General features: G+C 33.9%; 1 protein-coding gene and 1 long non-coding RNA gene across 2 annotated transcripts; both read left to right on the forward strand.

Moving 5' to 3' along the window:
• The first annotated feature begins 1,040 nt into the window (after positions 1-1,040).
• Positions 1,041-3,714, forward strand: LOC130466829 (uncharacterized). Its single transcript, XR_008926971.1, has 4 exons — positions 1,041-1,440; positions 1,549-2,534; positions 2,626-2,752; positions 3,477-3,714. It is a non-coding gene; the product is annotated as an uncharacterized lncRNA (long non-coding RNA).
• Positions 3,715-6,468: 2,754 nt separating this feature from the next.
• On the forward strand, positions 6,469-12,612 carry LOC110778544 (translation initiation factor IF3-4, chloroplastic). The gene is made up of 9 exons (XM_021983093.2): positions 6,469-6,912; positions 7,012-7,051; positions 7,151-7,210; positions 10,045-10,097; positions 10,397-10,452; positions 10,545-10,578; positions 10,687-10,759; positions 10,865-10,957; positions 12,129-12,612. The coding sequence occupies exons 1-9, from the start codon at positions 6,644-6,646 to the stop codon at positions 12,375-12,377; spliced, it is 927 nt and encodes a 308-aa protein (XP_021838785.1). The 5' UTR covers positions 6,469-6,643; the 3' UTR covers positions 12,378-12,612.
• The last annotated feature ends 5,260 nt before the right edge of the window (positions 12,613-17,872 follow it).

A 17,872-nucleotide genomic window follows, 5' to 3' on the forward strand; every position in this document is an offset into this window, starting at 1 on the left:
GCAAGGTTGTAGATATAGTTATTGTTATGATCATATAGTTGTTGTGATCATAACATAGTAACTCTTATTACTAATAACATAGAAGACAACAAAGAACATAAAAAGAACATTATAATATACATAAAAAAACTATACCAAACATATAGTTACTATAATACAAGATATAATACCTATAAATATTATTGATGGTCATTTAGTCACAGAGTTGCAGACATAGTTGATGTGATAATAATATAGTAACTCTATCCATAATACAGTAACTATATCATTAAAAATATAGAATAACATAAAAACATGCACATCTCTATTATATAAGCCAGCTCCTGAGGTCGTTTTTGTAAATTAACTTTTCATGTCCCCCATTAAATTTACAGAATTGTCCACCTTAAAATAATCCATTACACCCTTAAGGCCTTGGTAATTAAAAACAAATTAATTAAAAAAAAACTGCTATCCCAATTCAATTAGTAACCGAAAACACTCTGAACCGAAAACACTCAGAAAATCAAACCCTTCGAATCTCTCTCCAAATATTCAAAAACCCTCATTCAATCACCCCTAAATTGCAGAATTTCGTAATCCTTCCTTCAACCACCCCTAAATTGCTCATTCAATCACCCTTCATTCAATCGTTAATGGATATCCCTCAATCAATCACCCCTAAATGGCAGGATTTTGTAAACCCTACCCGAAAATTTCTGCTTATTCAATTGCATTGCAATGTTTAAATTCCAACTTCAAGAATATCGATTTCAAGCATATTCATCAAATTGCGGTCAAAGATCGGAACTAATAGGGGTTGGAAATTAATTTCTGTATTCGACGGAGAAATTGGAGATGCACCGCTGTTTCTTCACCAACATTGGAAACCGGAAACTCTGATTTTCCGACGACTAGGAAGCTGTGGCGAAATCAATAAATATTGTAAGCTTTATTTTCTGTAATTTGATTGAAACCTTTGAATCTCTCTTCCAAATCACCTGATTTGTTTTCCCCAAATTTGAAATCGAAATTCTTCGGATTTACTTCTTCTGTTGGTTTGTTTGTTCCCCTTTTCTTTATCTTCTTTCATTTCCTAGATTAATGCTTCATTTTGTTTGTTTTTTTGGTTGGAATTTAATCTGATTTTTTATTGGGTTCACTGTTGTTGATTGTGTTTGTTTAGCATTTTTGAGATGTGGTTTTATCATTTTAGGGTTTGAAATCACAAGTTTTAATTTTGAAATTAAGTTACGAATTCTTGAAATCATGGACCTAGCTTCTTCAATTCAATTCGATTTCGATCAAGTTGTGTGATTTCTCAGAATTATCATCGATGCTATGTTTGAATTTTCTGCGTTTTTCTCTCTCTCTTTAGCTGAAGAATCATGCGTTTGAATGGTGCCTGGATTTTCTATAGAACATACGGCCATGGACACGTGAAAGTTCTTCTTATAATTGGTAAATGACTAACTTTTGAGATTTTTAAAATGAAAAATGATTTTCGAAGGGGGGTTTTGTTCAATTTTTCTGCTAAATGTTGAAATTTTGATGATTTTGAACGATCAGGTTTAGCTGGGATACATGATTCATGGGGCCTCAAATCAGAGGGTTGGCTGGGACTGAGGTACCCAATGATGATGAATCAACGGTGGTCGGTTGATGATGCGAATGCAGGGAATGGGAGTATGGAGGTTTGTGCAGGGAACGGGTCTGGAGCTTGGCTCCTATGAAAGGTCCGAGTATACGTAATTTTTTTACAAGAATGGTTATTTTTTTTTTATTGAATTTGATGTTTATTTGTGGAATTGTTGAACAATTTTGAATTATGAGATGAACTCACATTAGGAGGTGGTAGTGGTGTCAAACAACAAACTTCAGGCTTCAGATTCAAAGATAACTTTAAACCGATGTCATATTAGAGCTGATTGTCTGATACAAGTGAATTTGATGCGATTTGAGATCCAATACAACAGAATAGCTGATTGTCTGCTAGGGTTTATGCTCGGACAATGTTTTTAGGTTGAAATAAGCCCTTGATTGAACTGAACTGAATAGTGAGAGAACTGCAATTTTTGCATTGTGTTTTTTTTTTGTTATTGATCACTATTCCAAACTTTGGATTTGTGACTTACACTAATGTGTTTGATGCCAATTTTTATATTTTAGTGTCGGCATTGAACAAAGCTGGGTACCCTGATATGTAAATCATAGTAGGAGAAGTAGGTTGGCCAACTCATGGTGATATACATACCAAATCTTTCTGAATTGTTGGTGGCAGACTGGCAGTTAAATAGGTTCCGAATCCGAATTAGTAAAAACTCGAGTCGGTTCAGTCAGTTTAAGATAATATTTTTTTCTGGGTTTACTTTGTTGCGTTTGTTCTGCTATTCCTCTTCAATTTGACGTCTAATTGGTTGTTGTTTAACCGTGTGCTGCCCCGTTTAAGCTCAACACAGACGCTGCTATCAAGGAGGGAGTGCTTAAAATGGGCGTGCAACAGCAATTTAAAAACTGGATGTTGCAAACAACCAGATACCGAGTTTTTAGCTCAGGTTCAGAACTTCTGAAATCATTTTGAAAATTTATACCTGCTGTATTTATCTGCTTAACGCTCAGCTGCTTATTTGACTTTTCTGTTTGCAGGTTTCTATGGTTTCAAGGCTAAAACATGACAATTTTGTTGAATTGCTTGGTTATTGTGTTGATGGCAACCTACGCATTCTTGCCTATGAGTTTGCATCAAATGGATCTCTGCATAACATCCTTCACGGTAAGCTGGATTCTTTGTTGCGTTGACTTTGGAGCCTAGAGGCCTTCAATATTTTTTGTCCATATTAAATTAGTGGTTTGTTGTATGCCAGAACTTTTGGGCCTTATTTTTGTCTTGAACCTTTTAGCTTTTGGTTCTTACAATTAGTTTTGATGCTAAGTTTGGATGTTTTCTCATGTAAGGAGTGATCATATCAGTTGTGTACTTAATGTGTTTGACCGTTACTCATTAGTTGGTTTAATATCTTGATTTCTAGGATTCATGATTACTATTCAATTAAAAAAAAGCCTAAAATTATATTTATTTCTCCTATTAACAATTCAGGACAATACATGAAGGAAGCATCTAAATGAACTTAAAAATGGGAGTTCTCCTACTGTATTTCACTGTGTATGTTGCAGTAAATCTATCTTGATTAATACTCCTAATTTGGGCATTATTCAAGAAGATTTTAATAGGGTTTTGCTCAAACTTTCATTTTTGGCATTTGATTCTGATTGGATAAAAAAGCTACTGAGTTTTTAGCATCCTCTGGCCTCCACCTAGCTTCATAGGGTTTTTTTTTTGTGCTTGCTCACCTTGACACTCGATCAAGTTTTGGTGACACTTGAAACAATTGAAATCCTAATTTCTAGCTGCTTGAGAGTTTAACATTGTCATATTTTTGACCTGACGTTTTCATTGTTTTGACTTCACAAAATTTGCTACAATCAATCAAATAAAGGTCTACTTAGTTATCTCCAAGGAGCTGAATTGGAAGAAGGAAGGAAGCCAGGATGATATCATTGGATGTTAAACAGCTACTAGAAGGAAGGTAACAAGTTGTCATTAAAGATGGTGCAAGGTGGGGATCAGGGCCTGCAACAATGTAATGCACAAGGGTCTGATGCTGGCCACTAACAGATTTTTTGATTGATGTAATTGTTGTGATTAGTTGAATATGAACTTAGATTGCAAAATTAACCTATAGTATGGCCTTCATGTTTTGGTCTTATGAACTTTGCGAATATTTTCTTGCCTAATATTTGTTGTGGTTTGTTGTAATAATACTATTTTAAGTTTTTTATATAATTTCGCACGCATCGTGTGCATATAAGACTAGTAACATAATAAACTAACATAGTACCTATTTCAAAAATATAGTAACTATATAAAACGTACAATAACTATTAAAGAAAATAAACATATGGTAACAAGTCATGATAAAATAAACATAATATCTATTTCAAACATATATTAACTATTTAAATAATATAGTACCTATATAAATAATATAGTAACTATTGAAGAAAATAAACATATGGTAACAAATCATGATAAAATAAACATAGTACCTATTTCAAACATATAGTAACTATATAAGACAAAGTAACTAATATAATAATATAGTAACTATTGTACACATATAGTAACTATTATAATCACACAACAACTAGCTTAACATATAGTGACTATTATTACAATATAGTAACTATTGTACAAATATAGTAACCATTATAATCATATAGTCACTATCTAAGAAGCAGACAAAAATATATACTCGAAATAACATAGTACATAATGTAATCGTATAGTAACTATTATTTATCAAAAAGTCACTATAAACAGTTCTTAACATAGTAACTATCTTAAACACATAATTATTGTTTCAAATTTATAATAACTTTCTAAAAAATATAGTAACTATTTTAAACACAAAGTTACTGTTTTAAAGTTATAGTAACTTTTTAAAAAATATAGTTACTCTAAAAACTACTACTAACATAAACACAACGAATATTCCAATGACTATTAAAAACATTATTTCGCAACATAAATTAAAGGTAACTATATCATTTATATACTAACTATGTGAAACACTAACCCTAATTTCACCCAAACAACAAACACTATTTCTACCTCTTGTGCTTTGTTGCATCAATTCTTAAAGTTCACAGCCTTTGTCTCTTTTTTCTAAATTTAAGGCATTATTTCTTCTTATACAAATGATATTGTAAAGTATTTTTGGAGATTCGTTACTAGATAGTGCAACTTTAGGACCTGGAATAACAAGTGATTGATACTTCGTATTATTTTCTTATACAAATATCAAATATATAGTAACTATATAAACCATATAGTAACTATATAAAACATATATAGTGACTATTATTAAAATATAGTAACTATTGAACACATATATAGTAACCATTATAATCATATAGTCACTATCTAAGAAGCGGACAAATACATACTCTAAATAACATAGTACATAACGTAATCGTATAGTAACTATTATTTATCTGAAAGTCACTATAAACTGTTCATAACATAATAACTATCTTAAATACATAGTTACTGTTTTAAACTTATAATAACTTTCTAAAAAATATAGTGACTATTTTAAACACATAGTTACTGTTTTAAAGTTATAGTAACTTTAAAAAAAAAAAATAGTTACTCTAAAATCTACTACTAACATAAACACAACGAACATTCCAGTGACTATTAAAAACACTACGGAGTATTTCGCAACATAAATTAAAGGTGACTATATCATTTACTACCTCCGTTCCTAAATGATCTTTACGGTTACTATTTGCACGGTAATTAAGGAATTTTGGTGAACATGTGATGGTGGGGTAACAAATGGAAAATGAGTGGCTATAAATTGTCCAACAATGTGAGTGGGTGAAAACTAATATTAAAGTATTGTGAGTGGGTAAGTTATGGTGGGCCAAATAAGAGTAAAAATGGAATAAAGTAGGAGTGTAAAGAACTTTCAGGAACGGACTAAAACGGAAAGCGTAAAGAACTTTTAGGAACGGAGGTAGTATATACTAACTATGTGAAACACTAACCCTAATTTCAACAAAACAACAAACATTTCGAATCACTCAACAAAATAATAACTATTGTACACATATAGTAACTGTTGTACACATATAGTAACCATTAAAATTATATAGTAACTATTGTACACATATAGTAACCATTAAAATTACATAGTACCTCTTTAAACCATATAGTTACTGTATTACTCATATAGTTACTATTTAAAATCGTGAAGTCACTGATCGAATTCGCGAAGTGAAAACGATACTTCGGTAAAACACAAACATTAATTTCTTCAAAACAACAAATATTTTCAATTTTAAATAAAAATAGACTAAAAATTCTTTAAAAAACAACAAACCGAGATGTGATCTCTAAAAATTCTTGCGAAGATTTGTAGGCGAACGCAAATTCTTCGATTCGATTTCGGCAACGACGAACCTCCTTCTTGATCTACTACTTCCTCCAATTTTTCCTCATCTAATAGATCCAATCATAAGAATTATAAGATAATTACGAATAAAATTGAACAAAACCTAGAAATTTGGGCTAAATTTTGAAAAGTATAGAGAGAAAATGAAGAGAGAGAAAATGAAAGAGAATGAACAGAATGTAGATCTGAAATTTTGAAAAATAAAAATGTTTAAAACGTATATAAAGTGGGCTAGACACAAATCGCATTAAAACTCTTCAAAACACATAGTAACTCTTTAAAACACATCGTTACTGTAATACGCATATAGTTACTATTTAAAATTACAAAATGACTGTCACGTGACAGTTACATATGTTACCCATACAAATTACTCCGTTGCCCTGGTCCACGCTAAGTTAGCATGGACCAGGTTATATTAGTGTAAATATAAATAAAAATCCAACTCTGAATAACCCGATTGCCACATGTCCGCAAACACTGGTCGAGTAGTTACTTAAGTTAGAAGAGTATTTCAATTCCGTAATGCAAGGACAAAGCGGAGGAGAGACGAAGAAGAGACTGTGTGTGTGGATAAGGCCATTTCTGAAGAGAAAGAAAAAGCGCCACACCCAAAAAAAACCGGCGCCTACAAAACGCCTACAATGGCCGCTACTCTAGCTGCTACTGCTGGTGGCAACATCCTAACTCCGCCATTGTTATCCCGTCTCAAGCTCAAACCTCCGCCTACCTCGCTCCTATCTCTCTCCCCTTTCCAGTCAAATCTCTTTTGCCTTCGCCTTTGCATTTCTACTTCCAATTTTCAATCTTTTCCACTTTCTCACTCCTCCTCCTCTCACCTCGTTTCCGCCTCCGGACGATATTCCGGGAAGAGCTCTGATGATGATCAACCTCTCGATATATCTTCCGTTAGGTTTTGCTCTAATTTGTTATTCTTGTGCTTTTTTTTGGTTGTTGTTGAATTTTATTGGTTTATTTTTAGCTGAATTGTTTGATTTTCTTTTGGAAATAGGTCAGATAAAGTTAGGCTAATTGATGAAAAGCAAAATATGGTTAGTTTTCGGACTTTAATTATGATAATTGTATTGTTTAAATTATTTTTACTCTCCGTATATGGTTTTGGTGATTATTGTGAAATTGAATTGAATTAGATTGGAATTGTATCAAGAAATGAAGCAATTCGAAGAGCTGAGGATTTAGAGCTTGATCTGGTATGGTTTTTTTATTGGTTAATTATCGATTTCTACTTATTTTTTTTTAATAGTGTTGTGCTATTTCCGTTCCTGAAAGTTCTTTACGCCTTGGCATATGTGTCTGACCGTAAATTCTCACAATTATATACCGAGTACATCAAAACGTTATTACGTTGTATCTTATAGATTGCCAGATTGGTCTCTCTATTTTAATAATATGAGCTTCTTATATTTTTTTCACATATGGAATTGGATTAGTGGTTAAAATTTGTATTAGAGTCTGTGCAAATAGTAAGTGGAGGTAGTATATGTTAATTTAGTACACTTGTTTGCAATGTTGTGCTCGGATTATGCAACTTACTTTGAAAGAGGAGTATTGGTTTAGAGGTATTTGGGGTGAAATGCATGAGATTCTGCACTACATGTTATTTACTATTGCGCAATTCCCCCTTGCTTCGTGATTGGCTCATATGTTGTAAACTTGAACTAGTATGTATGTCTATATGTTAAAGTTCAGAGTACCGCGAAGTATAATTTCCTAGATGTATTGAATTCGTGCAAAGAAATATACTTCGTACAATACAAGGGGAAGGAAGCTATAACTAAACCTATCACGCGCCTAAACTAAGTAGTTTGCAACTCTGAGGAAACTTTACGAACACAAAATGTTTCCTAAATACACTAGACTTTACAAACTCTAGACTTTCTAATACAGTACCTATTTGTGTTGTTGCACGTGCTTGTATTCGTACTCCCTTCCTCCCAAACAGTTTGTTCATGCTTATGTAAGAAGTGTAGGCGTGTAGCAAATGAGTAGGATTTAACCATAGTGGTGTAGTGTATGGTATAGTGAGAGCAACATAGTTTGATGGGATGAATACATGTTTATTGAATATATTTAAAACGGGACAAGTCAAATAGAAGGATTGACAAGATCTGTGGGAGTGAGGAGTAGTGGAGTACACTCCCTGAAGAACATGTTGACAAGAGATGTTCATCACCAATTTGCTCTGTTTCATGGGTACTAGTTGCCAAAGGTTGCCACAAACTGTTTGTATCTACTTCGGATTGAAGTACGTCGTCTTAATGAGTTTCTGATTGTCTTAAACACTTTGATAGTTATGGTATTTAACTCAGTTTCTGAAAAATTGACCATTAATCTAACGTGGCCTATTATTACGAAGAAGAGAGAGTACTAGGTAATTGTTACTTATATAGCGTGACGATTTAAAATTAAATACAAGGCCCCCCAAGCCTATCCACATACGGAGTAATAGTCTATCTGAAGTTCTGAACCACGAGGTTAGCATAAGTGGGACTTGAAAACACCTAACAACCTTAGAACTTGAATTGTAAAGCTCTAAGGTTGGAGCCTTAAAGTAGGGGTCTTTCTCTAATTTTGTGCTGCTGTAATCCATGTTACACAATCATGTGACTGTAAGACTTGTTTGATGTATCAAATATGGATACATCTTACTTATTGTGTTTTCCTGTTATCTTTTAATGTTCTAACCAAGTATCCTTTATACATTGGAGGTGCCAAGAGTCTGTATAACAATAGATAGGCAAGGTTGTTTAGGAGATTTAACAAAGGGGTAATGTCTAACCTTATTAATGGTTTGAAAACTTATCCCATTAGCTACTACAGGAAAAAATTTGGACCTCATAGGAAAACTGGGGGAAGGAGGGTATTTATGAAAACGTAATAATTATGTGGCCCATAATTGACTGGAGGAGTTTCTGTTGGGACAGATTTCCCAATAGTTACTTTTGGTCTGTTCCTCGGAGCAAAAGTTTCAAGCTAGTGGGAGTTTGCTTGGAGCATCACATCATTTTAGAATCAGTATCAATGTATCATGGTTCTGTTATTGGAGAATTGTCATGTTTCCCCTTGTGTACAGAATGGCAATTTGATGCCCTTCAATGACTCAAAAGTATATTGAATATATAGTTGTATTACTTGTATACGAATATAATTTGGTCCACCTTAGAGATAAATGATTTATAAGGCTAAGCTAGGGCTTTAACCTTTTAAAGATGTCATATATTCTGTGACCTAACTGACCTCCGACCTTTTTTGTTGGAATATCAAATTTAGATGCACTTATGGATTTATTGTGTGACTTTCTGCAGTCTTTCTGCACACATTGAAGTTTTAAGATTGCAATGTGCATGATTGTGCAAGGGAGGGAGATTCAGTTCTCTTTTTCTTTAGAGTGATATATGTTGATGGTGGAGGGTGTTTTATGATTACTCAGCAGACGACGAGAGTGTAGGATTAAAGACATCGAGGTAAAGGGAGGAGATAAAGGGAAAGAACCGGTAGAAAAGAGATAGGAACTGGGAGGGAAAGTAAGGGAGGAGGTGCCATTCTTTTGCCTTTGGGATGCAAGTTGCAACCCTCCTTTTCTTTACCCATTTGGTCATGGGTTTATGAAATCCAGGTTTTAAAGTCATGTAGTCTTAGTTTAGGGTGTTGGAAGGATCAAGAGCACTCCGTATTAGACTAAAGATTTCAAGCATAATATTTACATACGCATATCGATTTAGAAACAGAAAATTTTACTCGTACGTTTTGTCAACTTGATCTTGCATATAATCCAACTGGACTCCCCCATGTTCAAAACAGTGTGGTGTGCCGGTGTTAGGGTTCTACTATATTTTTGATCCTCGACTTGCTTGTCTTCAGCCTCTCAGACCAAATGGGATTTTTCAAGTAAATAATAAACTTTTTTTTCCTTGCTGGATTTGTGTTGATTCTGCTGGCTTAGCCTAATAGCCTTGTTAGCTATTCTATTTGATAATTAGTGCTACATTGATTATGTGGTTAATAATTATTCCAATTTTTGTAGGTGGTGGTCTCACCCGAGGCAGATCCTCCTGTTGTCAGAATAATGAACTATGAGTACGTTTTCTTTTCCTTCATGGTTCCGTTGGTTCCTCCTTCTGAATAAGAAATTCCATTGCTCCATGTAGATCCACTGGCATTATTCCTTCTAAAATATTTTCACAGAAACAGTTCAAGGGCGAATGGAGACTGGCGTTCTGGTTTGGAAGTTTGCATATTAGGCTATTAACAAGAGTTGACATGGAAATGTTTTTTGTTTAATTGTGCTGTACTGCTGTGCATCTTAGCAACCTTGTGTCACCTGTTTATTTTTATTTTTATTTTTTCTTATTCTGTGTCATTTCCTTTTGTTTCAGTAAATTTAGATACGAACAGCAGAAGAAGAAAAGGGAACAACAGAAGAAAAGTGCTGGTGAATGACTTATCTATCTAGCATTTACAGTAGCCTTATTCATATATCTGGTGATCTTAAAGAAACTAACCCAAATTTTCTTTAATTTTTAGCTAGTCGTCAGGACTTAAAAGAACTCAAGATGGGGTAAGAACAACCTGTCTTTCACATCTGTTTCCTCAGACTTCCTTTTGAAAAGCTGTGAGCTGTGCAAAAGCTACTTTATTTAATTGTTTTTTTTCTGTATTTCTTTAGGTACAATATTGATGTCCATGATTATTCTGTGCGCCTTAGAGCTGCACAGAAGTTCATAAAAGATGGTGACAAGGTTACATCGCTTTCCTCCTATGGACTTACCATGTAGGCTCTTTCATTCAGCTTTGTGTAATTGTCACTCACTATATTGAGCATGTTGATTGGTTCTTGTTTACAGGTGAAAGTTATGGTAACTATGAAAGGACGTGAAAAAGCCTTTCTAGACAACGCAATTCAGCTCATCAGAAAGTTCCAAACCGAGCTTGGCGAGGTAATCACTCTAATCCACGCCAACTGGATGATGTGACACTTAGGGGTGTTCATAAATACCCGACCCGCTGACCCGACACAAAAATACCGGGTATTAAATTGTTTTTCAAAACATTTAGCGGGCTGGGTACCCGGCCCGACTTAATTACCGATTTGCGGGTCGGGTCATGGGCCGGTGAATGGTGTAACTGGGTACCTGCAGACCCGTTTGTTAGTTTTTTTCCTTGAAAAAGTTCCGAATTGGTTTGTCATAGATCCGTGTCAAATGAATGAAATAGGGTTTTTACTCCCACTAACCTGTTTTCCTCCCAACACTCCCAGAGAGCCACTTTCCTCTCTCATTTTTTATTTTCTCAAACTCACTCTCTACATCTGATCTATTTGCACGGGCGTTCAGGCACAAGGGTGTGATCTGAATCTCCACTTACCCCTATAGTTTATACTTCGTACATATCACATCAATGAGTACAACGCTTGATGATGGTGGAAAGGGCTTGTTGCATACATCCAAAATATATATTTTTGATCTGTACTTTCTACCTTCCCTCTTATCTTCTCCTTTGCAGAGAATTCTCAAGGATTTTGAGTTGCTGACAACTTGTATGATTGAGTTTGTTCTTATTTCAACTTTTTTTTTGTCAAATTAGAAGTTGAATTAGACTATTTGTATTTCCGGTTTGTTATTATTAAAACAAGATTACTACTAGCCAGTACTTTGAAATTGCCTTTGATTTTATCAATTCGGATAGAAACATAAAATGCAGTTAAAAAAAATAAAAATTCCAGGTACCTGTGACCTGACCCGTGTTAATCGGGTACCCGCTAACCAGGTACCCGTTTTTTACGGGTCGGGTTATGGGCCAACTTTTTGACTACGCGGAAAAGTGGGTATCCGCCTCTTCGGATACCCGATAAGCCGGGTACTCGGTAATGGACACTACACATGAGCTCATAGTTTTAGGCTTCATTCTTTTCACTTCAAAATTTCTTATCTGAACTTATTGAAGCTTATCAAGCCTTACTTCAGTTGTGAATTAAGCTTGAGTAAGCCTTGTTGGAATTTATTTGAACTTTTTTTATTTTCTTAAAATTTTCGATCCTAATTCTCTTTGTTGTTTTTCATGTGCTTTGAATCCATTGAGCTTCCCTATATTGATTGATATGATTTGCAGGTTGCAACTGAGGAGCACAACAATTTTTCGCGCAGGAAGAAAGAAGACATCACAGAGAGATTTATATATGTGATTCTCGTACCAAATAAAGTAGTTGTTCAGAAGGCCCAAGAGGCACCAAAGAAGAAGCGTGATTTAGCTCCTAATGAAGTATCGGCTCCTAATGAAGTCCCGACTCCTAATGAAGTCCCGGCTCCTATTGAAGTCTCAGCTCGGCCAGTGTTTAATTCTACAAAATCGGTTTTGTGAGTTTTAGGTGAGGGATTTGTGGCTGGTAATCGTCATTATGTCCGAGTTTTATAGCAATTACAGCTTCTGTATAGGATTAATGAAAATAGAGTTTGTACGAGTACAACTCACATGCGTTGCTCAAGGTTGTAGAAATAACTTTCGAGTATCCCTAGAATCTGTATAATATTGTCCTTTGAAGTTACATGTAAAACCATTTTTGGAAGGTGAAAATACAAAGAAAGTCTGTTAATGACATCAATTTCTACTTAGAGCGTGATGAAAACTTTGATGAAAAATCTACCTCAACTATACTACTAAACTAAGGTTATGTTTGGCAAAACTAGCGGTAAAAGATAGCTTTTAGCGGTTGAGCAACGAGTAGCGATCCGAATAGCGGATAGCCTCCAACAAGTAGCGGGTAAAAGTTAGTGATAGAAGTAGCGGTTAACAGTATGAGCATTTGACATGAAAGAAGCGGTTGACGTTGTAATTGACCATAAATATCAAAGGTTAAAAAGAAATTTAATTCCAATTTAACTAATTTTCTGTCATATTCAACATTTTCCTTACTATAGTTATCAAAAAAAATACTTTCTCCGTTTTTTATTAAATGACGCAATTTTTTTTGTCACGTTTGCCAATGCAATATTTCAACCATTAATACCTTTAATTATCAATGATTAAAAATTATAAAAATTTGATATTATAAAACTATATGATGAGACGATTATAACAAAACTCCACATGACTATATTTTTTCTTAAGTATAAATCACAAATGATAGTCAAAGTATATTATATGAATAGTGCCAAAAGTACAATTGTGTCATTTAAAAAAGAACAGAGGAGGTATATATACGAATTATATGTTAAGTTGGTTCCCTCAATTAGGGAAATAACAATAAGAGGTTTTTCATGAGGATTGTTTCATGTTTTTGAGGTTTGTATACAAATCTTATTATTGCTAGCCTAAATTTTTTCAAGAGTGATTACTTAAAACAAACCTGTTTGCATCTCATAAAGTAAAAAAACAAAAAATATACTTTATTGTTATTTGAGTTGAATGATATATGTATTGGCCCGTGCATATATCTTTATGTAGGTTTGTCTATGGTTAGCACAAAGTTTGTTGAAAATTGGGTTTATAAAATGATGACATGATATAGAAATAAACCTTGATGAGGCACTATTTCTAATTTGCTATTACCCTTAGTTTAACACATTTTCCCTCTCTCTTCTCTCTCCCCCAAACCCTAGACTCCATTGAGAATTTTAAGGGGCTTCCATCGTTTTCACAGGTATAATGCCCCAATTTCTTTCTTTTCTTATGTTTGTCCTTTAATATATGTTGTTGTAGGTGTAATAATGATTATCTCCTGGAGAGGAATGATTCTCCCTTGAAAGATGGTTTCGCCCCTTTCTTTCAAAGAGGAATTTTGTTTGGGTGTTGGTGTCGAGTCTAGGGGTATGGTACTATGGTTAGTGTATTTTATGGTGGAAATTGTGTTGTTTCTATGAAAAATGCACTTTAATGATCAAGATCAATATGGGTTATGGATCAGATTCAGTTTTCAAGATTACTACAATGTTTATAATGAGTTCCTCCACATGAACAACGAAAATATGTAAATGTGAAGAGCTCATGAAGATTGAAGAGTAGCAAAAGTGAAGGGTTGATCAAGTTTAATTTTCATATGTATGTTGAAGTACACGGTCTGCCTAGGACTAGGTCAAAATAAAACTTGTTACGGTATAAGGAAGACACCTCTTTCGTCCCAAATTAGTTTTAAGCTTATCAGTAAACAAAGTTTTAGAAAATAAGTTTTATTAGTATTATTTTATTGAAAAAGTAGATGTGAAATGATATAGTGTGATATCTATACTAATATATTAAAAGACGTTTTGAAGAACGTATATGTGTCACATATACCTCTCCTTATTACCCCACGTCACCACTAATTAGCATCATAACATGTCATTACAACCAAAAAATATCTAACAAGGATCGAACACCAAACCTCTTTGTTAAAAGTAACACTTCTTACCATCTTAACCAACTACAACTTATGTAGTATCTTTCCATATAAGCCTATATATTTTTTTTACAATAAACAATACATTGAATAAAAGTGAATGCAAAAAAAGGAATGATTACTTAAATCATAAATGTACAATTATTATTTTGAATAAAATGATCCGACTTTATTTAGATTTTTGGATGTGGGGTTTAATCGGAGAGGTTGTTGATCGGCCACTAATCTTATGTCACCAACGTAATTTGATGATGACGCCATCTCTACGTGCATATATTAAAAAAAACCCGAATGAAAGTCAAAACTCGGGGCAACGCCCGGGTTACATACTAGTTATTTTATTGAAAATAGATTGTGATAGAAGATAGTAGAGTATTTTTTAATTGAATGTGAGAGGAATGTGGGACCCTAACTTTTTTTTTTTTTTTTTTTTTGCAGTGTGTAGAGAGATTTATTAAAATAATTGTTGGGGCCTTTTCTAAAACAAAATTGTAAAAAGTAATCTTGGACGGAATCTATGTTAGATACTGAGATGTAAATAGAAAGTGTAAAAAATGATATGGGAAGGAGGCAATATGTTCTTTCGAACTTAATTTTCAGTTTATTTTTCATAGCAGTTTTAATACACTAAAACTATTTCGAAAACATTGGAGAAAACCAATTTTGTTAATCTTTTTATATCAAAATTCAAAAAACCTTAACAAGAGTAGAGTATTCATTATAATGAAAAGTCAACGAATATACTTCGTACTCCCTCCGTTTCGAAATAATGAGGACAATTAACATTTTCACGTTTGACAATGTAATTTTTCGGACATTAATATCTCTAATTATGTATTCATAAAAATTGTAAAAAATTGATATTCCGAAAGTACATATCGAGACAAATCAAACAAAACCTCACACGACTTTATTTTTTCTTATCCATAACTCACAAATGATGGTCAAATTGAAATTTGTGAATAGTGTCAAAAGTCAAAGTGTCCTATTATTTCAACACGGAGGAAGTATTAAACAATGCAAATATAGATTGGGATCGATAATTTCTAACATATCATCTGCCTCTGCGAGGACAAAGAAAGAGAAAGAAAATGAGGGATTATTCTTGGGTGGACCTGGTCCACGATAATATTAGTGTGGATCCAAGACTAATAATTTTCTCTAGCACCCTTTATACATACATAGAGACTATAATAAATTAAACACCAGAATTATTAGATATAGTAACAATTTTTCAATCATAGTAATCCTATGTTTTTAAAAGCGAATCGTGAGTTAAAATCTCATTATTCAAACATAACAGGTAGCAACTACTACAATTTGATTTTTTTTTTTCCATAATAATCTTAATAAACATTCCAAATAAAATTATACACAGATTTTTGACATATTTTTAGACAAGGTCCATAATAAATTTAGTGTGAACCGGATCTATTTAAAAATGGGTGGAAGAGAAGTGGTAGGGTCGGAATCTCACCAACGGTCTTACCTAGGGGTGAAAGTTTGGTAGCAAAAAACCGAAAACCGAATTGATCGAACCAAACCGAATAAGAAATTCGGTTCGTTTTTTTTTTTATCTATTCGGTTCGATTTGGATTGAGATTTTTTTAAAAAATTGGTTTTATGGTTTGGATTGGATTGAAAAGTCTGAAACCGAATAAACCAAACTAAAAACGAATAAGCAGAACTTGGATAAAAAGTATAATAAGGGCCCGAAAATTGGCTAAAAACAGGTATAATATAGGCCCAAAAAAAGGCCAAAGTGAAAGGCCCATGAAAATTCGATTTTATGGTTTGGATTGGAATGAAAAATAAAAATCCGATTTAGTTTGGTTTGGATTAAAAGGTTATTTGGTTTGAATTCGGTTTCAAAAAATGAAAACCGAATTATTTCGATTTGGGCCTTAATCCAAACCGAAAACCGAACTTTCACTTCCCTAATCCTACCCGTAGTCCTGAAGTCACGGGTATGCCTGTAGTAGTGTTGTAAAAAAAAGTGTTGATTTTTTTAAAATTTTCAGTACACTTTGACCGATTGAGTGCCGCTACGAGGCCAGGACTGCAATTGTTTAATACTTCCTCCGTGTTGAATTCAGAAAATTCCGGTCCACCGGTTCAAGCGGTTCCGGTCCGATCCGGTTTTGGACCTGTGCACACCCTTACCCGGTCCTACTCCTCACCAATCCCCATTTTATATTTTCAGCGCTCTTAAATTAGGCTATGTTCTGTTCGACTTATTTTGACTTATTTCAAATAAAATAAGTTCAGATAAGTTCAGATAATATAAGTTCAGCAAACATAAGTTTTTTAAGACATTTTCACACACAAATAAGTTTATTTCAGACAAAATAAGTTTTTTTCAGATAAAATAAATTCAGATAAGTTCAGATAATATAAGTTCAATCAAAATAAGTCTAATAGAAGCCACACTTGCTGCTCACGTGTAAGTCAATGGCCGGAAAATCTTAGTCGATGTTAGAAACTTTCATTTGGTTTGTCTTTCCCAAAAACATTAAGGTGTGATTTTACAAAAAAATTATATAAAGTCCTTTCTCGCAAAATTTGGACTATAAAAAGTCCTTTTTGACAAATTTGCCTAAAGATTGTCATTGTTTTATAAATAATGTAATTGTTGCCGATACTTTGGTTTTTTTGACTTTTCAACATTATTACGCAAATTACAATTTTAGCCCTAGGTATGAGCATTTTGCATTTTTTCCCCACTGTCTAACAGCAGTGTATCACTATTCCTCAAATTATACTCTTAACTTGTTAATCAAGTAATACGAGTAGGTTGTAGGAAACGAGAAACGAGAAACGAGAAACGAAAATGGATACATGAAAAACGGAGAAACGATAATTTTCAAAATGGTAAGATACGGTGACACGGAATTTAAAATATTTAACATGATTTTTTAAAATTTAAAAGTATTAAAAATACAAACATTTTAAAAGAGTTATTACGAAGTAGATCAAGGAGAAAGAGATTTAAAAAAAATTATCACATCCATATTTTGCTGAGTAATAAAGATGGTCGTGGGCCGGACCGATGCTAGACACACATTGTATCGTGCCGGGACGAAAATTTCAAAACATGACCCAGGCTCGGCCCAAGCCCACGAGATTTTGTGCCGGGCCGTCGTGTCTAAGACTAATTTTATCAAATTTAGCGTGCTTTGTCGTGCCGGGTCGAGTCATGCCTTTAAAAAAAAAAATTATGGCTCAGGCCCGATCCACGATTTCGTGCTCGCGCCGAGCTGGGCTTTTTTTGTGCTCGTGCCGGGCTGGGATTTTTTCGTGTTTGGGCCTGGCTGGGCATTTTTCGTGCTTGGTCGGGTCGGGCTTCCGGCTGCCCATCCCACAGCCATCTTTATTGACTAGTCAACTAGTGATTTAATTGGCATTTGTCTACTTGGGCCAGACCCAAATTTGTAGTTTTGTAGCACAGTCTCGTATAGGATATGCAACTGTGAAATACAGA

This window comes from Spinacia oleracea, chromosome 2, assembly GCF_020520425.1.
Source record: "Spinacia oleracea cultivar Varoflay chromosome 2, BTI_SOV_V1, whole genome shotgun sequence".
Taxonomy (NCBI): Eukaryota; Viridiplantae; Streptophyta; class Magnoliopsida; order Caryophyllales; family Amaranthaceae; genus Spinacia; species Spinacia oleracea.